This window comes from Prinia subflava, chromosome 17 (assembly GCF_021018805.1).
Source record: "Prinia subflava isolate CZ2003 ecotype Zambia chromosome 17, Cam_Psub_1.2, whole genome shotgun sequence".
Taxonomy (NCBI): Eukaryota; Metazoa; Chordata; class Aves; order Passeriformes; family Cisticolidae; genus Prinia; species Prinia subflava.
Window position 1 is genome coordinate 15992316 of NC_086263.1, and position 23641 is coordinate 16015956.

At 52.2% G+C, this 23641-nt stretch overlaps 1 protein-coding gene across 5 annotated transcripts in view; it reads left to right on the forward strand.

Annotated features, from left to right (window-relative positions):
• USP31 (ubiquitin specific peptidase 31) overlaps nucleotides 1–18889 on the forward strand; it is a 32917-nt gene extending 14028 nt beyond the window's left edge. Inside the window, exons 7-19 of one of the 5 annotated variants that reach the window (XR_010082550.1) lie at nucleotides 643–826; nucleotides 1332–1443; nucleotides 1678–1772; nucleotides 2297–2374; nucleotides 2565–2694; nucleotides 3961–4080; nucleotides 4235–4460; nucleotides 4844–5002; nucleotides 5666–5818; nucleotides 6820–8375; nucleotides 14512–14587; nucleotides 14668–14900; nucleotides 15003–18889. Coding sequence is in view for 1 of the 5 variants with exons in the window: in XM_063414510.1 (XP_063270580.1) it covers nucleotides 643–826; nucleotides 1332–1443; nucleotides 1678–1772; nucleotides 2297–2374; nucleotides 2565–2694; nucleotides 3961–4080; nucleotides 4235–4460; nucleotides 4844–5002; nucleotides 5666–5818; nucleotides 6820–8360 (2798 nt within the window). In the remaining 4 variants the exon portion in view is untranslated. Of the gene's footprint in view, nucleotides 1–642; nucleotides 827–1331; nucleotides 1444–1677; nucleotides 1773–2296; nucleotides 2375–2564; nucleotides 2695–3960; nucleotides 4081–4234; nucleotides 4461–4843; nucleotides 5003–5665; nucleotides 5819–6819; nucleotides 14316–14511; nucleotides 14588–14667; nucleotides 14901–15002 lie in introns of those variants that run through there. The other 4 variants (XR_010082551.1, XR_010082549.1, XR_010082552.1 and 1 more) reach the window with 4 other exon arrangements.
• The last annotated feature ends 4752 nt before the right edge of the window (nucleotides 18890–23641 follow it).

Below are 23641 nucleotides of genomic sequence, written 5' to 3' on the forward strand. Positions count from 1 at the left end.
AGACTCATTCCAGAAGATTTAATAGTGTTGTCAGCTGGGAGGTTATCAAGCAGTGTTGTACACTCTTTTCTGCTTCTTCTCAGGGCAGATGCTACAGGCCAGGCTGGCTTAATGTGAAATCTCTTGTCAGGCTTAATTTAAAGACCTGCTAGGGACCAGATGAAGCCAGTGAAATTGTGTTATTTAAAATCAGATTGCTAGTGATGAATAAACAGTCTCAGGAATGAACAAACACTTTCTCTTTCCAAGCTCTAACTCCTTGGCCTCTGCATGTCCCCTCAGTGAAAGGGAATCATGGTGTCCTGGGCAGATGGAGAGTAATCAAAGACAAATTTTATTATTGAAAATAACAAGTTGGGTTCCTGCACTTTGGATTTTCTTGTGGGCAGTAAAAGCTGAGAGTGCTGGTACAACCTGCTGTGAAAAATCAGATGGGGAGCACTTGCATGTAATGTCCTTCTCTAAAGAAACAGTCACTGTGAAAAGTAGTTGCTCTTTGAAGCCTTTGTACAAGTGTTGAAAATGCTCCTGATTTCATACTGACCTGCTCCTCTGTAGCCCAAGGAGGGCTTCTTGAGGAGGGCATCAGGGCACTAAAGGCAAGTGAAGTAATGAAATGTTTCCTTTCTTCTAATTTTTCAGGAAAACATGTGAACAATAACCTGAATAACTTGAAATGTGGCACTGAGCACTCCCGAACAATAGCTTACTCTCAAGGAACAGTGAAGTCTGGAAAACTGGAACAGTCCTGTCCTAAACTAGCAGCAAATGACAAGATTGTCTTGCTGGTGTGTAACAGAGCGTGCATTGGACAGCAGAGCAAAAGGTGACTGGCAGGAGCATGGTTGGAGTTACTCTTCTGGCTGCTTCCTAAACTGACCTGGATTTTACTCTCCTGTAGTATAGGCTCCAAGTGAAGGGGCAGCAGCTTGCACCCCTAGCTCATATCAGGTGCTAAAGAACATGTTGATCAAAAAGCATTAATGTGTGAAGCAAAATATTTTTAATTTTGGTGAACTTCAGGTATTGCATTATTGTAAAGGAACAAATGCAGCCCCGTTGGGATACACCACCTTTGTCTGGTTTGAGAGCAGCATATTTGACCAGATCCTGTTATGGGTGGGAATTTTAAATTGGAGTGAAAATGAGGGGAGGGAGAGATGTGAGAAACAACCATGGCAAAGGCATTTGTATCAGCTGGAGCCTGAGAACTGTGTCAGCCTCTGAAGCTTCACAAAACTTCACATGAAGTTCTCCCATGTAGTTTGGGGTTCCGATTGCTGAACGAGATAATCTTTTAATTGTTCTTCAAATGCTTCTCCTTCCCATAGGTTTGGCTTGCCCTTTGTGTTGCACTTGGAAAAAACAATTGCTTGGGATATTCTGCAGAAGGAAATACTGGAGAAGATGCAGTATTTCCTGCGGCCTGCAGCCTGCTTGCAGGTGAGACAAATGTCCTCCCTGGTCACCAGAGAGGGGCTGTTGGATGCACAGGTTCCATTGCTGTACCTCAGCCCTCTGTCAGCTCATTGGCACAGGCATATTTGAGACCTTGTACCTTTGCATTCTCATGTCAAACGTGTTCCAGAGTAAAGTCTTTGTCAGCCAGTGCTGAGAGCAGTTTGCACGTGGGCAGGTTGGGTTGGAGCCACTGAGGTGTTCTCTGTCCTGTTCTAGGTTTGCCCATTCAGCTTGCGAGTGGTCAGTGTTGTGGGCATAACATACTTGCTACCTCAGGAGGAGCGACCCCTCTGCCACCCAACAGTGGAAAGGTGAGCTGGCGTCGGGTGCTGGGTGCTTCCCAGGAGTGGAGACAGGTGTGGAGCTGGGAACTCAGTGTCAACCGTGCAGAAATGAACAGTCCTGGTGTGGAATGGACTGCAGAGGCCCGAGGAGCAGGGAAATGAGGGAGCATCCTCAGGAAGCTGTGAGAAAATGCCTGTTGTGTGTCATGCCATCTGGAGTCTGTCCTCCCTGGAAACAGAGAACAGAATGAAAATATTACTCCCACTGTTTTTATTTTATTCTTGTGCCTGTTATTCTTTGAAATGTTGGTAAATGCCTGTTCTGTAACAGGTGTATGTTGCCTTACAGAACTCGCATACTTGGGTGAAGCTGTTTACCAGCTTTGCCAAGTGTTTTGTTGTGTGAATTCCTTTTACTCCTTTGCAAACTCGATCTGTGGGAGTGGACGAAGGATGATGAAGGGCTTGTGGAGAGAAATTACATGCATGTAGAAGATGATGTAGACTTTGGATTGAAAGACGGTCTGACTTATGTCTGCTCCTCTCTGCAGGGCATTGAAGTCATGCGGACAGGGGGGAACCGCTCATGTGAAATTAGTGGTAGAGTGGGACAAAGAAACTAAAGATTAGTAAGTATGAAGTAAAAAACCTTAAACTGTGTTCACCTCACAGTCGCTGCTTGCAGCTTGCTTGTGTGAACTGTGCATCCTTCAGCAAACATGAGAACACTCGAACTCCACCTGTGCCCAGCCCCTGTCTGCAGGGACAGCCTGGGGAGCCAGGGAATGTGCTGGTAAATGTGGTGTCTCCCTGATGCAGCTTGTTTGTGAATACAGAAGAGGAATATATTCCAGACTCTGAAAGCGTCCGCCAGCAGAGAGAGCTTCATCATCAACCTCAGATCTGCACTTTATCTCAGTGTTTCCAACTGTACACCAAAGAGGAACAGGTAGATACAGACTGTGTACTCTGGCTTGTTCACATGCCACAGGAACTCCCTCACTCCAGAGCAGCTCTTTTCTGCAAACATTGATTCCTTGTGACAGGAGACTAGACTTGTAGCTCAAGACTAGTTATCTGTGCTGGTAATGGAGCTCCTCTGCAGTGAGAAGACTGTGGGAGGTCCTGCTGCTGGGTTCTTTGCTGCCCAGATGTTGGTACAAGAACTTAGTCTTCTCTTTGGCAATTTTCTTCTGAAATATTATAAATATTCTAAAGGATTAGGACAATGTGGCTTCATGGGAGTGTTCTGGAACTATTGTGTGTTCCCAAGCTTGAGCAGAGCTGGGCTTAGGCAGCCCCACTGAGTGCAACCCTTTGAACAGCAGCACAGTGACCACTGAGCTGAGTTCTGCAGGAACGTGGCTGCTCCCCTGCTCTGGCTCTGCTCGTTGTGTGAGGCTGAAGAGACAGGAGTGGAGGTGTACCACAGGCAGGCTAGAGAGGGCTCTGACCTGGCCCTTGCCTGGCACATGGAAGCCATCTGAATTCCTTTGGCAGTCTCTGATGTGCTGTACAAAGGGCTTGTCTGGAGGTAGTCTTTGCACCCAGGACTGAGCTCTAATAATTTGAAGCCTCTCTTGTTGGTTTTTTCAGAGATGGGGGAAGAGTTGTTTGACAGCTTAAATCTCTGTGGCTTCTGAGTTCTCTGAGCACTGGGCTGTGGAGGGAGGCTTGGGGGACAGGCAGAGTCTTCAGTGTGTAACTCTGTGCTGCTGGGACTATAGAGGAGGAGGGTTCCCAGAGGGCAGTGAGGTGTTAGAGGGGACATCCAAAGTACACCTTTCCTCTTTCTCTTCTAATTTTTTTCTGCTTTTTTCTCCCCTGTTTTTTTTTCTACTGTTGGTTTTCTTGTGAGAATACTTTTCAGGCTGCCAAGCCTGCTTGCTTTTTGCCTTGGTTTTTCCTTTTCCTTGTTCTCCACTTCAAGGCACTGGCGTTTATAAGGTGCAAAAAGGTCCTCTGCACAGCAGCACTGGCTGAATTCTGCCTTGCAGCAGGAAGTGCCCCTGAATGAGGCACACATTACTTTGTTTGTCACTCTGAAAAGCATCAGTGGGAACCCTGCATTTCCAGTGAGCTTATAAATGCAGGAGGGAGATAAGGCAGAGGGGTCAGTATCTGCACTGAGCTTAGGGCAGCAGAGGAACAGTGATGTGGTGCAAGCTGCCTTGGAATTTGAAAACCAATGCCCACTCCTGCCTATTTCTTGTAGCTTGCCCCAGATGATGCATGGCGATGCCCACACTGTAAGCAGCTGCAGCAGGGTAGCATCACACTGAGCCTCTGGACCTTACCTGATGTTCTCATCATACATCTCAAAAGGTTTAGACAGGTAAGGGTGCCTGTAGTGTTGCTGGAGGACTGCTGAGTGATGTGAGTAGACTCCCCTCTTTAGACACAGCCATTCTGCCCCATGGGTTCCTCACTGGGGCTTTCCCAGGCATGGTGGCCTTGGCCCTGCAGCTCATGCTCTTCTCTCTACACAGGAAGGAGACCGAAGGATGAAACTTCAGAACATGGTTAAATTTCCCTTGAGTGGCTTGGACATGACTCCTCACGTTGTGAAACGCAGCCAGAGCAGCTGGAGCCTGCCCTCGCACTGGTCACCTTGGAGGAAACCTTATGGCCTCGGCAGAGATCCTGAGGACTACATCTATGACCTGTATGCTGTCTGCAACCACCATGGCACCATGCAAGGGGGACACTATACAGGCAAGTGTCCTGCTATGCTATCTGTGGTGGAGCCTTTCACAAAGAAATTGGTTATGTTTCTGTATGGAGTCAGAACGGGAGTCACAGATGGGAGCAGTGTTGCAAGTTATAGAAGGTGAAGTGAATGGAGCCACCCCAAATGATGTTCTGTTCTGAGCAGTAATGTTGGACAAAGAAAGTCCTGAAATGTCAGCTGTTTATTGTGTTCTGGCAGCCTCAGGCTTCCATCTTGCTGGTCAGACTGGAAGATGATGCAAGAATAAATCTGTTCCTCGCATTGTCCTCCGAGTCCATCATAGCAGATAAGGTTATGTTAAATATCATACAGCAAACCTGAGAACAGTAGCAGGGAGGGAGTCTTACAGTAATGTATTATTTCTTAGCATATTGCAAGAATTCTGTTGATGGCCAGTGGTACTGCTTCGATGACAGTGAAGTTCAGCAACTTTCTGAAAGTGAAGTCTGCAAGCCAACCGCTTATATCTTGTTCTACCAGCGACGCACAGCGATCCCCTCGTGGTCTGCCAACAGCTCGGTGGCAGGTAAGCCCTGCTGCCGCTGCCCAGGGGAGGCTCTAAGTTGTCTTTCATGGATTTGTCCTTCTGGAGAATTTTCTATCCAGCTCTGCTTAGCCCCCCACTCTTGTGTCCCAGAACTCAGCAAGGGTTGTCTGAGTCTGTGGCTGTGTGCCAGAGGCCGTGGGAACTTTCCACCTCTTCTGCTAAGGCAGTTTTGGCAGGAAGGCTGCGGAGGTGGGGGGAGCCCCTATGCCCCCACAGGTGACTGCTCAGAGCTGCCCTTGTGCAGAACATCAGATCGTGACTCACTCCTTCCCTGTGGCAGCACTCTGTCCCAATGAGGCACCAGGAGTACATGTGTTGATGGAATCCAGGGTGAGCTGTGGGCAGGTGCAGGCTGGGTGACCTGCCCCAGAAAAAAAGAGATTTCTGTGGTGCTGGAGTGGCAGCTGAAATGCCACCACTGCCTCCATGGTGGTATTCACAGCACACTGGGACAAGTGCAGTTCTGACCATGAATGCTCCTTGAGAGTAAAGCCCCATTCCCTCGGCAGTGTCCGGATGCTAGGGCCGTGAGGGCCAGCTCTGGGCTCAGGTGCAGTGAGCACAGCAGTGCAGTGCAGCAGTGCTGCCTCCCCGCCTGCCGGGGCTGCGCGGGTGCTGCTGCTGACACGTGCGGTCCCGCAGGCTCCACGAGCTCGTCGCTGTGCGAGCACTGGGTCAGCCGGCTCCCGGGCAGCAAGCAGCCCAGCGTCGCCTCCGCCGCCTCCTCGCGCCGCACCTCCCTCGCCTCGCTCTCGGAGTCCGTGGAGCTGACCGGGGAACGCAGCGAAGACGATGGTGTGTATCACTGCCGGGGGGAACTGGGCCCTTTCTTTCTGCTGCAAGGTCCTGACTGAAACAGCTGCAAAATCTGTGGTTGTATGGGACGGTTACTCCAGCAGCTGAGAGAGGCAAGAGCTGGCTTGGTAGGAGCACAGGTGGGCTTCTGTCTCATATGAAAGGCTGGAGGAGAACAGGGCAGGAACCTTAAGGAGCCTTTCAAAGAAAGCAAACACCATCAACAAAACCTCTCAGTCAGGAACTTCTTGTGCTTGTGTTCTCTCTGGGTCTCACTGCATCACCTTTGCAGGGTGGCTGACACAGTGCTGACAGATTTAGCATAGGCACTAATTGCCTGCTACTGTGCTGCTGGATGGTCCCCGGGAGGGAGGGAGATGCAAATTCACTCATGTATGCAAGTTACTGTTCAGTTCCTGGCTTTGCCTGGTTCCTCCATACATTGCCTTGTAACTTCTGAGAATGTGGAGCTTCATGGGTCAGTCAGAGCTGGAGGCTGGTGTGGAGATGCCCCTGCAGCAGTGCTGTGACAGCTGCCAGGTCTGGCTATGGAAGTCACACTTCTAAAATACTTACATCTGTGTTTCTAAATGCAACTACATCACTTGATCCAGAGGTATGAATCCTACTTTGTCTTTCACAGAATGCTCTGGGAAATATTCTTTAATATAGAATCATAATCCTAGCTGGTGATCTTGCCAGTTTCAAGGACTTTTGAGGTGCAAACCTTGTGTTTGATCTGCTGTTCAGGGATGAGAGAAGAATCTGAGTTATCAGTTAGAGGCTTCAGAGAGTTACTCCTGGGTTAACCCTAGCAAATAACAGTTGTTGGATTCTTCATTCAGCTTTTGTACAAGAAGCTGTGCCTGCAACCTGCATGGAGAGAGACATTATGTGATGTGGGTGGGCTGCTTGGCTCTCGTAGGGAAATGTGGATGGGTGGGATAATCCAGCTGCAGCCTTGGCTTTCCCATTGACACTGTCACTTGCTTTCTCTGCAGGAGGATTTTCAACTCGACCATTTGTAAGGAGTGTCCAACGTCAGAGCTTGTCATCCAGATCCTCTGTCACCAGCCCACTGGCAGTGAGTGAAAATGGTGTCAGGCCCTCGTGGTCGCTCTCTGCAAAACTGCAGTTCCGCTCCAACTCCCCATCACGCTTCTCTGGAGATTCCCCAGTGCATACTTCTGCTTCCACTCTGGAGAAGATTGGGGAAGCTGCTGATGATAAAGTCTCCACTTCATGCTTTGGCAGCCTGAGGAATCTCTCTAGCAGCTACTTGGAGCCCTGTGACAGCGGTCGGCGAGAGCACAGGACAGCTTGCAGAGCCCCCTTGGCTGTCATGGAAGGGGCGTTCAGGGAAGAGTCCGTTGTAAGGACATCTAGCTCAGACCTTTCAGATGGGTATGGTAAAAGCTCTGTGCAGCCAGACAGGAGTCACCCTGCTCTGGACCCTTTTGATAACAACAATCAAATCGCCTTTGTTGATCAGAGTGATTCTGTGGACAGCTCCCCAGTGAAGGAGGTGAAAGCCCCAGCTGGGACAGGACTGGCTGCAGAGAAGGCACATGACACCCCTAAAAAGGGTCAGAGCTCCAAAGGAGCTTCTGAGCCAGATAAAAGTTTGAGGAAGGGAAGGACAGTCTTAGCTACCCAAGAGACCAAAGTCTCTCACTCTTCTCCTCCGCTGAAGAGTTCTCAGAAAGCTTCCCGGTCTAGGAGTAAGACAGACTCTTCCAGGGTCAGCGGGCGACACGGGTCTCCTGCTCCCACTCAGGCTAGGAAGGAGCACAGCACAAAGCCCCTGGAGGCATCTGTCCCATCAGCTCAACAGAAGCAGAAGTCAGGTTCTTCTCCATCTTCCACAGCTGCCAAGAAAACCCCATCAGGCTCATTGACTAAGGGCCCTTCCTCTGGGAAGAGCCGGACTTCGGACCGCAGCCTCAGCAGGGAGGGCTCCAAGGTGAGCCTGGGGTCGGATAAGACGAGCGTTACCAGCAGCTCCAGGACGAGCTCGCCGCGGATCAGCCACTCCAGGAGCGACAGCAGGGCTGTGGACAGCAAGCACGTGCGCAGCTCCTCCATGGCCAACCTGCGGTCCCCAAACGTTGGGGCACGCTCTGGGTTGAAGAGGGACAGCAAGTCAGAAGAGAAGGGTTTGTCTTTCTTTAAATCAGCCTTAAGGCAGAAGGAGACACGGAGGTCGGCAGACCTGGGGAAGACAACAATGCTTTCAAAAAAGACAGGGAGTGTCAGTTCCAAGTCAGGCAGTAAAAATGTGCTAGAGGACAAACCAGAGAAAGGTGGTGTCCCACCAGCCTCTCAAACCAATGCCAACATTACTACAAAAGAAAAACTTGTCTCAAAAGATGCCACATCTAACAAACATTCTCTGCTATCCAGTCGCAAGTCCAAGTCTTCCCAGCTAGATCCCGGAGTCCAGTCTCCTCCTTCCAGTGGCAAGCAGTCTGCTGACAAGCCGCTGAAAAAATTACCTTCCAGCATGCAGGTGTCTGTACGGCCTTCTCTGGAACCTCAGTGAAATGCTGCAATCCAGGTGTCTTTTCTTCTGCTGAAAAGCTAATTTATTCTGAGCTCTTGTTTTTTTGTTCATGTGCCTAATGTATGTTTTGAGGAGAAGTTAACTGCGAGTTGTTAAAGCGCCTTTGATTCTGCCATCAAACCAAATAGCCACAGGCAGCCAGCACTGGTGCAAGTAGCCCAGCTGGAGTCATTGTTGAACATGAATGCAGCTGTCCCATAGCACTTGTACAGGAGTCTCTGTCGAAAGTGCAACAACTTTCTTCAGATTTGAGGGTTGGGACTGAACCCCAGTTGTACTGACACTAGTGTGCTTTGTAGAGCTGTGAACTGATATTCCTTTGGTCTTGTTCTGAGTGGGCTGTGTCCACACTGGTGTATGGCCTTGTTTTGAGCTGTGGAGAATGCGAAGGAAACTGGAAAGACTGTCGCTTCTTTCTGCTCTCAACTCTCTCTCCCTGCTCCCCTCCATTTTCAAGCTTTCTAAAGGGCAATATTTCAACACTAATGTTGTTTCTCAGGTATATACTCAGCCAGTATAGGAGGGACTAGCATTAGTGACGGACAGAAAGGTACCTGTGTGTCTCTGTGCGCGTCTGTGTAATAGATTTAAGTTTTGCATTCCGACCAAGAAGTTTGAAATGTAACCTGCAGTTTTTGTTGCTGTGTCATGAAGAGTTTTGCTTTGTCCATACCTTAGGCAACCTCTACCCTGTCCTGTTTAACTACTTTCTTCTGAAATGCTGTGCTGAACAACAGAAGAAGTCCCTGGGCAGCAGCTGCTGGCCAGCTTGTCCTGTGGAAGCAGTGCCATGGGAGAGTTATGTCTACACACCTGGATGGCCGTGATGCTGTCAGGATGCCCCTGTTCAAACTCCTGGGAAGCATTTCCTAATGTGCTCAGACCCTTATCATAGTGGTGTAATTAAGCCTCCATTATCTCTAGGGGTGACGTTTAGATCAAGTGTCGTCCTGCCCTCTCTGAGCATGCTTTGGCAGCGCCCTTTGTGTGGGTTGGAGGGGCTGTACAAACCTCTAGAGCAGTTTTCCTGTTCTCCAGAGCGCTGTATGTTCTTCCCTTTGGCATGCTTGTCCTGTCCCCATGGGTCTGGCTGCCACATGTCCCTCAGTGGAAGGCTCCCCTTCTTGTTTGGATGACAGCCTCCATCAGGGTCAAAACACCACATCTACTGATGTCTTTGTTTACACGCCCTTCTTACAGGGGAGATTCCTCAAGTTCTCTAAAGTTCCTGTTAAGGTGGATTTCTAAATCCTTTTACAAATATGTGGTGTAATCTTTTCTTTAAAATTCCATGAGTTTTTATTGATGTGCTGCATATCCTTTATGTCCACAGCTTGTCATGAGCTGGGCAATGTGCTGGGCACGCTCTCTGCTGAGCGAGGTCTGTGCCTGTCCAGTTCAATAGCAGAGCTTCTCTGGGCATAGCCTGGGGACAGGGACACGTGTGCTCTGTCCCATCAGCATAACAAACTGGACGGTGTCACCTCCCTTGCTGAGGTGCTGCCTGCCCTGCAGGCGGCCTTGTCCCTCAGGTCTGCTGGGCACCTTGCTGCTCCATGATCAGTCCTCTGCTCACCACACACCTGCAGCAAGCTTGGGAGGGAAGGGTGAGGGGAGCTGTCCCCTGGGAGTGTGTGTGGGGCTGAGCTGGGTGTGCCATCGAGCTGGGGTCAGTGTGTGGGGATGAGCCCGCCTGCGATGGAACCCTTGCAGTGTCCTGGTGATGTCCTGCTGCATCCCCTCCACGTGCCCCAGCAGTGCCCACAGCCTGCACATGTGATGCCCTGACTGTTCCAACCCGAACATAACTGTCCCCTCAATGCATTCCCTCCCCCAGGCATTGTTTCAGTCTCATTTATCGCAGCAACAAGAAGCAAAGATTGCATTGCTTGCTTCTGAAATGTATGACTTGGATTATTCTTGGATTATTTTCTGTTATATCCAGCAGAGCAGATAAGACTTGCTTCACATTGCAGTACTTAAATTACTCCCTGAAATGTTGATGTTGAAGTATTTGTTTAAGGTTTTATCTGTATTAAGGTCTTACACTGTGTTGGCTCTTCTCTTGTAACAACTCTTCTAGCAAGAATGTAATTCTGATGGCTTATGCTGACTTGGTTTGGGCTCTTATAAAAGACAGAACTACTCTCTGTGCATTTTGCCATGGACATTTGTGAAAGGTTATTTTTATCAAATGACTTTTTTTTTCATGTCATCACTCATTGAAGGAGTTTAAACTGGAAGCTGGGTTTTGAGGTGGTTTTGCTCCTGTGCTGCATGCCTGACTGAAAGGAATTTGAAGCCATGTCCAAACCCATGTTTCAGCTGAACACCAGTTCAATGTTTGTGTCTGGAGCAAGACAATGGTCCTTGGAGCTCTCATTAGAGTAGAAGGGAGATGGAGGTCCTGGTATTCCAGCAGCTGATAAAAGTAGTTGAACCTCTGCAATCCCATGAGATGCCAGTCTCACTCTCTTTCTGCACTTTCTCCATAATTCCTGATGCTAATTGCTGCCGGCTCCAGCACTGTCTGCTCTCTTTATGCTGCCAGACTGGATTTCTCTGTCCCTCTGGAATGGCAGCTCAGGCTCCTAGCTGGCTCCTGGCTCTGCAGAGTGTGAGTAGGCAGGAGGGGCTGCCCTGACACTACCCTTGTCTCTGAGCAGGTGGGATGCTGCTCCTCTGGTGGGTTTTGTGCTCAGGAGGGCTTGGCTTGGGGTGTCCTCAGGCAAAGTGCTTTGACTTTCCAGGGGGAACCAGAGTTCATGTGGGACATGAGGCACACACCAGGCAAAAGGTCAAAGCGTGCGTGCAGTCTGTGGGGAGTGCAGCCCCTGCTCCGTGTCTGTGTCTGCTCTGCATCAGGGCCCTTGGGAGCAGCCACTCGTGTCACTCCTCTGCTCGCTGGTGTCACACACCTGCAGTAGTAAATGAGCTTCCTTGCACAGGAGAGGGTTCAAGGGTGTGGGTCTGGGAAATGCTGTTCACTGGGAGTGTGAGTCAAAGCCTTGTTGCTGTTATAGTCATGACTCCATCAATGAACTAGATAAATGTTTCTGAAATGGAATGTAGGTTATTACAGGCTCTACTTAAAGGGTTTTGGGGAAAAGTCATCAGTCTTCTCTCCTTGCTTTAAAGCAGATTTCTCATGTCCCTTTCATGTGTAGGAACTCCTGTCCATGGTATTGTGTTGTCCAGCTGCCAGGATGTGGCATGGTACCAGGGAGCACTCGAGAGAGGGATCTGCCAAGTCCTAGATGCCAACACCACTGTGGCTTTGCATATGGATCCTTCAAGCAGCAATGGCTTGAGGCTGTTCTGGAGCAGCTGCATGTCCATGGTCATGTCTGAAAGTTCCTGTTGGCATCAGAAGCACTCATGGTTGTAGGGGAGGTGGGCTCTGCCATCTCCCAGAGGCTGCTGCTGCCCAGGGACCTGCACCTCCCCTGGGTGGTGGCATGTAGGGCCTGCAAGTCTCATGGGCATCTGAGTGTGATGGGAGCAGCTGCTGCCAGGTGTGTCCTGCCCAGCCTGTGTTGGGATGGCGGGGTCTGGGACCCTCCTGCCAAGCTCTTGGAAGCACAGGTGTGCCTCACGGTGATGGGAAGTGCCTGGGGAGGGGGAGGCCCAGCAGTGCTCCCAAACAGGTGAGCTCCAAGGCAAAGCAGATGTTCAGGCAGCGTTTCCAGTTGGCTTTGGGTTGGAGTCACCTGGAGCATGACTTGTTTCACCCCACGTCCCAGTCTGCCACTTGCTCCTGCTCCTGGAATTGGCCCGCTGGGCGCAGGAGAGCAGCGCCTTCATTCCAGTGCTCAGTTCCTACAGGAGTCACCTAGAGACTTTTTTTTACCCTTTTTGGGCTCTGTCTTTTGGATAGTGTTTAGTAGTAGTCAAGTTATAAGCACATTTTCAATGACGTGTATTGAAGAGGCACCTTTTATTTGTATTAATCACATTTGATAGACAATTTGGTGCCTGCAGTTCTTTGTAACTTGTGTCTCACTTTGGGTGTGTAAATTGTTAACCCTTTCAGACTTATCAAATATGGATTAATAAAAACAAGATGCTTAGGATAGAAAGCTAGCAGCTTAATTGCACTTCTCCCACTGCAAGTGCCCTCATCCGCTGTTGCTGCAGGGGTTTTGCTTTCTGAAGCTGAAACTTGAGCATGACCAGCCACTTTCCTCAGTGTGAGGCAGCTTGCATGGCCGTGCTGTCCCCGATGCATGTCCCTACTAACTATGCAGGCCTCTCGCCCGGCCGTGGCCGTGCTCGGCCCTGGAGCCGCCCCGGAGCACCGCTCGCAGCCTCTGCTGCTGCCGCGGCGCAGCTGCTGCTGGCACAGGAGCATGTCCCTGGGTTCCTGCTTCCTTTGCACATCTTGGGCTCTTTCCTTTGCAGGATTCTGCGTTACTGACAAGGCTGGAGCGTAATGTAAGGTTAGAGGGATTGGAGCAGGGAAGTGAGAACAAACTGATTTCTGTTTTGTGTTGTTTTTCCTTTTGTTTGCGGGGCAACCTGCTCAGGGCTGTAGCCTGCCATTGCATGTACTGTCAGGGGGCTGTGAGGAGGGGCAGGCAGCGCCTGGGGCCGTGCGGGCACACGGAGCTGTGTGAGTGTCCTTGTGAGGGGAGCGCTTCCCAGCTGGCCTCCTGCTGCCCAGACTGGTCTTGGGGCTTTGCCTGCCTTTCTGGGGGAGCAGCTGGGCTGCCTGTCCGTGCTCCAGGACCCTGTGGTGCCGGGGTTTGAGCTGTGTCCTCTTGGACACAGGGCAGCGTGTGTGCCCCATGGCCAGGGCACCCTGCGAGGGCTGGCCTGGGCTTCGTGCAGGTCCCAGAACTCCTCCTGGGTCTTGGCCCCGCAGCTGTGGTGCCCTCCTCTTGGTCATGGAGAGGGTTTGGAAACAACATTCCAAATAATTTTACTGTTGGGTGTTGGTTTTTTTAAATTTTAGTTTGGTTTGGGTTTTTTTGAATCTTTGTCATTTGCCTACTAATCCAAAAGAATTTGGCAGTATCTAATGATACCTGTGGAGGGAACTGAAATTTAGTTTTAATCTGTGGTGAGATGAAAGTCCTACATGGTTTTCTCAACAAAAGCATCGTAAAGCAGTTACTATTAAAAGCTTTATTTTGTAAAAGAAAAGCACCTGAAGACTTGCACAATGTCTGTGTTAGATCTAGAGGCTTAGGGACTCTATTTTTTTAAAGGTGATAGCACTCAATTTATCTGCAAATGGTGTTTTTTAAAAGACACAGATTAAAACTAAGTGTCACCACCAGTCCCGGCTGACTCAGCCCCGCAGCGCCGGCCTCAGGCTCGTGGCATTTGTGAGTGCAATAACCCCTCTGGAGGTGCTACATTGCCTTGGGTAGGGTAACACAAGGGAATCCAGGCCATGAGGGGCTCCATTGTTGTCCTGTGGCCTTCCAAGTATGAATTTGTACAGATTTGCTCACCACCTGTGCCTCACCATTGGTTAAAATTGAATTTTAAGTCCTGTTGCAAATGCAGTTTCTCTTCTGGACACGATGTCAGATTTTACACTGGAGTATCTACAGTTCTCAAACTGCATGTCACATCACTGTATCTGGTACAGGGACGTGGGGCTTTCCCACACCTTTGATATTCTCCTCTGTATTTTAATGTTTTTGACCTGTACAGTAATTGGAAAGCAGGCTGTCTACTTGGGGTTGAGCATTGTACCATAAATTTTAAATTATTTGAGGACAACTGCATGAGACTGTGTCAATGCCTTTTATTATTTATTTGTATGTTTTATTATTCGAGGTGTATGCACTTTTAATATGCAGAATTTATATTTTTATGTTAAAAATCATTTTCTTTCAGAAAGAAGAGTTTGAATATGAGGAATTGGAATTAAGTGCAAAAAGGGGACTATGTAATAAAATACAATAAATTTATTACTAGGCATCTTGCCTGAGTGAGCGTTTTTCCAGGCTGCAGGCTTCAGCCTTGCTGTGTTCCTGCCCTGGGCCCGGGCTTGGGAGCTTCCCTTGTGCCCCAGGGTTCCTGTGGGGAAAGCAAACCCAGAGGCCTGGCTGCGTGCTGGGGAGGGGGGCACGGGCTCCTCCTTCCCCTGCTGTTCCTGATGCTTCTCTCTCCACAGACCCTCACGCCAGGTCTGCGCTGCTCGGCCACGGTCCTGAGAGTGGGTGTGGGACCTGCACCAGAGCCGAGTGCTGGTGAGTTTGGACTGTGAGCCCCAGGACAGGGGGATGTGATCTGGTTCCTCTTTGGAGTCTGAGGGCTCACATCTTCTCAGGCAGAGGTGAGAGTCTTCCCTGTCCATCCATCCATGCCTCGTGTCAGGGCTCAGCCCCCCTTCTCAGCACCAGAGCAGTCCCCTGCTCTGCCACCCACAGCAGTGAGGCCAAGCTCCAGACAGGAGAGACACATGGACCCAGGTCCTATGGCATTTGGGGCCAGGAGACCCCCAGCCAGATCCCCACACCTCCAGGAGACCCTCAGCCCACCCCATCCTACAACATGGCCAAGGTATTGAGGGCAGGGGTGGCCTGAGGGGCTTCTGCCATCACCAGACGCTGGAGGCGTGAAGCTCTTCCAGCTCTGTCCTAATTAAAGACTATTTTCCTTTAGCAGGGTGTGCAGCAGTGGCTCCAGACAGAGGAGAGTGTGGCTGCCAGATGGGAGTGTGGATGGGCTGCTCCTGCTGCCTCCTGTCTCAGCCCAGCGAGGATGAGGATGGAGCAAGGCAGAAGGAGGACAGGCTGCTGCCTCTGTGTTGTGACTGGAAAACCTCTGTCCTTGGTGGATTGTTTCCATGTGACCCACCCCTAGACTGGGAGAGCTGCCCCAGCTGCAGGCACCAGCCCCTGCTTGCTGCCCAGTCCCAGGGCAAACGGGGCACAAAAGGCTTTGGCAGCCCCAGGTGTCTTCTGGGCAGAAGGCTGGAAGATGGTGTGTCCCCCGTGCCTGGGGGCCTTTCCAGTGTGGACTGGGATCCTCCTGCTCCAGTGAGCCCTCAGATCAGTGCATCAGGGGCTGGGCTGGGCTTCACAAACTCACCTTTCAAAACAATTTTTGATTCTCAAGGGTTCTTTTTCTCTCTCCTTCCGTGCGTATTTTTGCAGGGAGGCACTGTTGCACAGGTGAGCAGCATTATCAGTGTGTGCCCCATGCCCCTTTGGTGCTCACCTAAGTGGAAGAGTTGTCAGTGAAGCCCCCTTGTTCCCCGAGTCTCCAGATGGGTTGTCCTATCTCTCCTTGCCTGGTGGTGGTTACAGAAATGGTGATGTGCGTTTGTTTATCAGCAGCTGTGCTGCATCGCCCCTTGCCCACAAGGGCCTTGGGGGATGCATGGCCCCTGCCAGGCCCTGCCATGGAGCCTTGGTCTGTGTTTCCATCCATCCTGCTGGGAATGGTGAGCTGCAGCTCAGCCCCTGGGCACTGGTCAGTCACGCACACAAGTCCCACCCCTGCCATGTACCAGAGGCACTGCTTCACATCTTGTGTAGAAATGGGGGTGGCAGATGTCATATTAAATCATGGGGTCATCATTTATTTATAGGTGATTACATTAAAGAGAGATTAATATAGCCAAAGGCTTTGCAGAATTAGAGTTAATGTACTTGTGTTTATTATATTTGCCAACATTTCTGCAATCCATCTGGGTTTTTCTGGCCACAGGATTTAACAGAGCCCACTGCCATCCTCCAGCCCACCTGGGAAGGGGGTGAGAGGTCCGTGGAAAATACTTGGGAACTTTGATCTCCGAGAGATCAATTCTGTTGCCTCCCCCTTTCTGAGGGTCCGTGGCAGGCACTTGGTGCATGGGAGGGCAGGGCAAGGCTTGGAGTGGGGTCAGGAGGGGAGCACAGGGTTGGGGCTCCCAGATGTCGCTCCTAGGCTGGGATTGTGCTGTGTTTAACTGGGATTAGACTACTGCAGAGCTGGGCACAGGTTTCTGATACCCTGGGGAGGGGGCTGTCCCTGAGGAGCACGGGTGGGGTGTACCAGGTGTTCCCTTGGTCACTGGCTGTCACCTGTCCCATGTGCTGTAGGGTGGCTGCTGCCAGCTCAGGGGCCACCAGTGGAGCTCCCCTGCTGAAGGATGAATCAGAGGAGCCAAGAACACCCTGTGTTTGGCTGGAGATGCCAAACCACTGGGAGTGGTTACTGAGGGTGCACAGAGTGAATGTGTGACTCCCTGCTGCTGCCTGGTGGGATACCTGCCTGCCTCTGGGAACCAGAGCAAACCCCAAGCTTTGGGAGGCTGTGAATAAATCGTAACACATTAGGCACTGTCACCCCTACCCCTGGACTCCTAAATTTTGCTCTAATTGGAGTATTGCTTTTCCTTCCTCAGCACTTTTTCCCCTCGGCCAGGTATCGATCCTGCTCTGTGGGGATCTGGCTAACTGTTGGCAATTTATGGGAACATAAAACTAGTCCATCGTAGAGCAAAAACCAAGCTTTTAATAAGAAATGGTGACATCAGCCTCCAGCTGATTCCAAGGTGGATTTACCACTTGACAGTGGGTCCCCAGTCAGGGGCACAGGGGCTGTCAGGGGAAGGTGACCATTAGAAGCTTCTTGGGCTGGGCCCCTCGTGGGCAGGAGAGGCCTGAGGGGCTTCTGGAGATGGGGGTTCTCCTTTCTCATCTCCTGTGCCCCTTCCCATGGTGGTTGAGGATCTGGCTGGGATCCCCTGACCCCACAGGACCTGGGTCCATAATATGTCCCCTCCTGCAGGGAGCTTGGTCTCACTGCTGTGGGTGACAGGAGCTGGAGGCAGCAGGCTGGGCTGGGGCTGCGGGTGGCAGGAGCCTGCTGGGACTGGAGGGCTCCGGTGCTGAGCAACCCCCCCAGCTCTTTCCCGTGTCCTCCTTGCTCCAGCTCCCCCAGGCCCCTGCGGGGCTCTCCTCTGGTGATGGATGCTGCTGGCTTTGTGGATGGAGGCGGGTTGTGGATTCCCAGACCTAGAGGTCTTTACCCCGCTGGTGTGTTCGGGGTAAAGAACACACCAGCGGGTTTGGGGCCGTGGGGTCCCTGGGGAGCAGGTCCCTGGGATTCGGAGGTCCGTGGCGCTCAGAGCCCAGCTCCGGCCGGGAGGAGCTCTGAGCTCCCCTTGCTCGCAGCCTGCAGACGGGCACACGGCGCTGTCTGTGTCACGCAGCGCCGGGGCGTGTTGTGCTGGGTGTCCTGGTGCTGTACCAGCTGCTCTCCCCGCCACTTGCTGCTGCCTAATTGTGGTTTTATTGAAATGAGTCTAAATTGTCTGGGAATGCATTAGCTCGCTGTCTCCCTGTGGCTCGCACTCCGTGTGGATGTGAGTGCTCCGCAGAACGCTCCCGTTTTTAATCTTGCGGAACCGGCTCCCTGGAGGACGGGTGCATTTCCTAACAGCCTTAATGAGCTTCCAGAGCTGGGTCACATCGTCGCTGCAGCGGCAGCGGGGCCGGGGGGGCTCGCCCAGCGCCTGCACAGCGCTGTGCTCCAGACTGTAAATAAAGCCGTGCTCCCGGGAATCCCTTTGCTCCCGTGGCGGGCAGAGTGTGCGCATTGCAAAGCGATTCCCGGGGGCCCTGTGACAGTCTTTAAGCATTTTAATATTTTGCGAATGATCTATTGAGGGTAACGAGCAGATGATAGACTGCATTTCAAGGTGTGGATTATCTATTAGAGCCCTTGTTGAAGGCATCTGCGCTGACAGGCTGCTGCCGAGCAAGGCAAGTACAAGAGATCTGTGTTCCAGGAAGGGTTAGCACCTCCTACCCCAGCCTGGAGATAGCCCGGTGCCCCGCTGGCTGCTCTGGGGACACCGGGACATCCCTGCCCTTGGCCGGGCGGCGCCGGTCCTGCCCATGGAATCGGAGCTCCTGCCACGCCTGCTCGGGAGGAGCTCGCTGGTGGCTCCTGGCGGTGCCGGATGGGCTCCCGGGCTGTGACATCGCCTCTGCAGGTCTCAGGGAGGCAGATTGCGGGTGCTTCACTCATGTGGGAATGATTTGTGTGGTGGGGCCGGTCGTGCCACCGGGACGGTGCTTCCCCACCCCGTGCATCCCGGCGGGCTCCACAGTCCCCGGCAAGGTGCCGGCTGTGGGACACGAAGCTCTCCGGACTCCACGGGGCTGCCTTGGACCCTTTCACACCTTTTGCAGTTGGTGCTGCCCGTCCCAGTGTGCACAGCCAAGCTTGGGCCAAGGAAGCCCTGTGGGCTCAGAGGACGGTGATGGGACGTTGTCCCCTGGGTACCCTTTGCTCTGCTGTGGGGGCAGCAACCACTGCAGGGAGGGCAGGTGCTGCCCTGTTGCTGTGCTGGCTTCGTTACTGTGAGATTAATGCTGTTATTGGGAGTTTTTATCACCTCAATGTTTCCTCTCAGCTCCTGAAACCAGCTTCAGCCTGGATTTATTACATGGCAAATAAATACAAGTGCAGGTTTATTTGGCTCCTTGTTCATCAGAAAGGAATGAAAATGTAAGCAAAATATTAAAAATAAAATAGACTCAGTTTTTCTTTAATTGACCTTTGATTTTTAACGTAATACCTTCCCCATGTTGCTGCTTCAGCCTTTAATTTCTCTCGGTGAAGTGGCTGTGTTCAATGATTCATTCTGTCCTGAGGCAAAGCACACACTGTAATTGGTTTTTAACTTCCTGGAATGTCAAAGCCAGGATTGAAATTTTACGTATCACACCACCAATTCAATACCGGCTTTAATAATAATGTTGCAGAAAGGAAAGCAGATTTACAGCTGTAGAAAAATGTAATCAAATTTTGTGCCTGAACGCAGTAAGTCCAAATGCTAGTTTTCATTTGGAAACTTGTTAGATAGATGTGACATCACCTGAGTGGTTCCCAGCTCCTTTCTGCTGCTCCGTGCCACAGCTGGGGGAGCCGGGGGAGCTCGGAGGGCTGGGACGAGAGGGGAGCTGCGGGTGCGCCGCTGCCGGCGCTGCCCCGGGGAGGGGCTGCTGCCTGCCCCGGGGCCCTCGGCAGGACCCGGGCCGGGCACCGCGGGGAAACACCCCGACAGCTCTGCAGGCACCAAACAAGCAATCGATTTTAGCCAATTAATGTCTGATACAAACTAATAACCCTCCTCTCCCTTTCTTATTACCGAATGACCTCCAGCGATCCATTAGTTTAACAAATGATATGCGAACGTTCAGCGTGGCTAACGACTCTGGATTAAACCCACTGACACCTAATTCATCAGCGTGCCCGCTCCACGGCGCCTGGTGTGCCGCACTCTCCATCCCCGCCGCGTTCCCGAGTCCCTGGCAGCCTGCGGGGCACCCGCGTCCCCCCGGGCTGTGTCCGGAGCCGCCCGGCCCCGCTGCCCCTCGGCTCCGTGCATCGCCCGCTCCAGTGCCGCCCCTCTGCCCGCAGCGCTGCGCTCCCTGCTCTCCGCTAGGATGTCCTAAAAAGCTAACTAAGCTGAAATTATTTTTTTTTCCCTTGGAAAAGCCTTTAAATAATGTATTGCCCTCACTTGCTCTTACTGAGTGTTTTTTAAACCCAGGGAACTTTTCCTTCTCACTTGTGTGTTGCGTCTGTTTGTTGTGGGGTGTGGATTACCCTGGGGAGGATCAATGGAAATGCCGTCTCAAGGCGGTGCCCCGTGGCCCCAGAGCTCCCAGACCGGCTCCTGGAGCGGAGGGCTCTAGTGGCCACTTGCAGAGGCTGAGGGGAAAAGCTCCCAGCCCTGTTTGCAGTGAAAAGAGCTGAACAGCTCCAGAGACAGTGGGGAGAAGGATGAGAAGAGCCCCGCAGTCCTGCTCTAATCTGACAGCGCTCCATCACCCCGGCATGTGCCTGGCAGCTCTGGCTGGCAGCTGGGAAGACTTCCCTGAGCTCGTGGGTTGTTCCTCCCAGGCAGCTGCCGGCGCTGGCAGCAGGACGGCACCAGCCCGGGCTTCAGCGCCCTCCTGCAGGAGCCCGGGCCGATCGGTGCTCCCGGCAGTGCCGGCTGGGCCGGGCGCTGCAGCCCCGCGGCCCGGCCCGATTGATTCCGAGGGTTGCTAATGGCCTTTTTCATACAATGAGAGGCTTTTGTGGAGAGAATTTAATCCAGTCCTATCACTGGGTGAAATTGTACTGCTCACTGCTCAGATTTCCAGGATGTGAGCTACTTTAATAGCAGAGGGAGTTTTATCTTATACATTTAGTGCTCCAATATTTTTATGGTATGACAGGTCCTAATTGCACTGCTGCAGTACCTGGAGTGTGAGGCCATGGGTCTGCTGGGTGTGAGGGAGCTCTGCTGGCACATGGTGGCTTGTGGGCACCTTGGCAATGTGACTGTCACTGTCACCAGTTGCTGTGCTGAGCCCCAATGTAGCCACCACCACAGATTATTGAGGTGATGATGAGGCTGGTGCTGGAGATGATGGAAATGTGCAGGGAACAGGAACTTGGTGCTCCCCAGGGGAGTTTTTTTTGTCTTTTCTCTCCCCAGCAGTGCTGCTCCTGCTGCTGGACAGTTGGGTTGGGGCCGGGGCAAAGCCTCATGTCAGGAGGGGGTGACAGAGGTGACACCTCTTGGGACGAGGGATGCCAGGGCAGGGTCAGGTCCTGTGTACTCCAGGATGTGCTGTCACGCCGGGCAGGCAGGGCATGCTCAGGGCAGGCAGGAATGCTGACAGCGTGATGCACGTGTGCCTGTGCTGCAGGACACACTCCCCTGGCCATGCACGTGGCATGTGCCAGCCCAGAGCGCTGCAGCTGCACCCGGCTCTCCTCCTGTGGCTGTGGGCAGAGCTCAGGGGGTGGCTTGTGCAGGGATGGAGATGTGCTTCTGCCTTTGAACTAAGTGTGCAGAGAGGTCTCATGGGCTGTGATGGCCAGGATCAAAGGTTAGGAAATTTCTCTGTGTAACTTATGTAAATGAGGACTAACGAGGTTTTCATGATTACCTTTAATTAGCTTTTCCACAAGTAGCAGTGGTTTATATGGTGTGAGCCAGAACGGGTGGCACACGCAGGTATGTGTGCAGCCAAGAACCTTCATTAAAAACGTTTTTAAAAAATTAATCTGTAAGACGCAAATTATCTGTTAAATGCTAAAGGAGAAGGTTTCAAGTTGGAAAAAAAAAGCACAAGGAAAGCAGCAGCTCTGCAAGCCCTCCAGGACTGTGGTGTGCAGAGCAGTAGGGTGGGCTGTGCCACACGTGCCAGTTACGCCACGGGGGATGTGTCTGTCCTTGAGGCTGTGGGGGACACGGCTGTCCCCATGGCTGTCCCCCGGGGGCGAGTCTGGGGTGACCCCAAGCAGGCAGCCACGTCCCGTGTGTGGTGCAGGACGTGCCTCTGGCTGGGATCCTGTGGTCACAGGGGATTTTCAGAGAATGCTCCATCAGTGTGGCTGCAGGCACTTGGTGCCCCCTCCTTCCCTGCCCCATTTAACTCTGGCAGCATTGCCTTCTGCTCCGCTCATGCTGAGCAGAGGATGGTGAGGACGAAGGGAAATGTGCCAGGTCTGAGCTGTGCCAGGCTGAGGGTGTGAGCTGGGGTGGGTGCTGGGCGTGTGGCAGGCTCAGTGCTGGGTGCTGCTGCAGGATCCTGGACAGCCTAAGAGAGAGGTTTCAACCAGGGTCAGACACAGCTCCCCTTGGAGCTTCCCTCTTGGTCCTAAAGAGCTGGAGCCTCGTGTCTGGTGGGAGGAGAACTTATACTGAGACAGCAGAGTGAGTGAGATGGTTCAGACAACTGCATCCAATTAGCCTGACATTAATCCTGGGCAAATAGGTGGAAAAATCACTGCAAAATTCAGTTAATGGGAGAATTAGAGCCTGGGAATATAAATTCATGCCTATCAGCATAGCTGAGCAGAAGTAGGTCCTGTCAAACCGACCTGATTTCATTCTTTGATGAGATTCTGAGTTTGGTGGTGGCACGGAAAAGGCCTGTGTTTCCCTCAGTGCCACAATGCCCTGGGGAATAAGTGATGAAAACGGATTAGAACACAGGACTGAGGATCTGGGAGGAGAAGCTCTGCAGCTGGGTGGCGATGGCAGTGTCTCCTGGGGAGCTGTGTCCCTGTCCAGGGGTGAGACCAGAGGTGCCGTGGGGCAGGAACGCCTGGTGCCTGGGCAGTGTGAGTGGAGGAGAGACACGAGAGCTGCTCCTGCTGCTCCAGGGCAGGGCATCACCTGGCTGGCATGGGAGCAAGGACTCCCTCTCCTCCCCACAGCACTGGCTCTCTGGGGAAAATGTGTGAGTGCACAAAACATCAAGTTTGCTTTATTCAAACTATTACATGAAAATGATTCTGAGTGTTGTGAAAGCAGCAGAAACTGTGCCCAAAATCTCTGGTGCCCTGGCAGGAGATCCCATGGTGCAGGTGGCATGCATGTCATGGCCAGAGCACTCGCCACCCCGTGCCTGGGCACCCACCAGTGCTGGAGGATGCTCCTGCCCCTGCTGCCTGGGAATGTGACAGGAGCTGGGCTGCAGGAACCGCCTGGCTCCAGCACTGCCACTAACGTTTCCAATTTCCCTCTGGAAATTGTTTCTGTCAACATTTTAATTTCATTTGGGCTGAGCAGGTGGAGCGAAGGCAATGCATCCTGAGCAGATCATTTGTCTCCTGCTCTGGATCTCGGCAGGGACCCAATACACGACACGATGCCAGCAGCTCCTCACGGATGGAACCGGGGAACTGGCGGCAGGATGGCCAGAGCAGAGGGATCGAGCCCCCTGCACCCAGTGCCCTGCTGCAGGGCTGGGCTCCGGGGCAGGACTCATGGGCAGGGACCCACTGGTCCTTCCTATGGGGCCACCACACTCCCCCAGTGCCACGGGAGCACCATCGAGGCCAGAGCCTGGCTCAGCAAAGCCCCACACGGCAGAAAGTGGCAATGGTGGCAGTGCCAGGGCTGCCAGAGCACTGAGGCCGTGGAGGGCAGGAAGCCCCTCGTGTCCCCTCTGTGCTCCCAGGTGCCTCCAGGTGCCATCCCTGCAATGAGGTGTGTTTGTCTGGGGAGAGGAACAAGGTCTAACCAGATGGTGGGGCTAATAAATTGCCCAGGAAAAGCAAACTAGTACATGCAGCTCGTGTTTCCTCTGCGTGTCCATTGCAAAGTGCCAAAAGAAATCTGTCTCAGGAATTATTTCAGAGAGGGTAATTTCTGTTTCCCAGTTGCTGTCATACATTAGAAATATCTGAAATGCCTCCGGTTTCCAGTGGTGAGGAGCAGCCAGGGGCTGCCATGGATGAGAAGCACTAAAAGAAAATAAATTAGCCTCTTGCACTCAGCCCTTCTCACCACC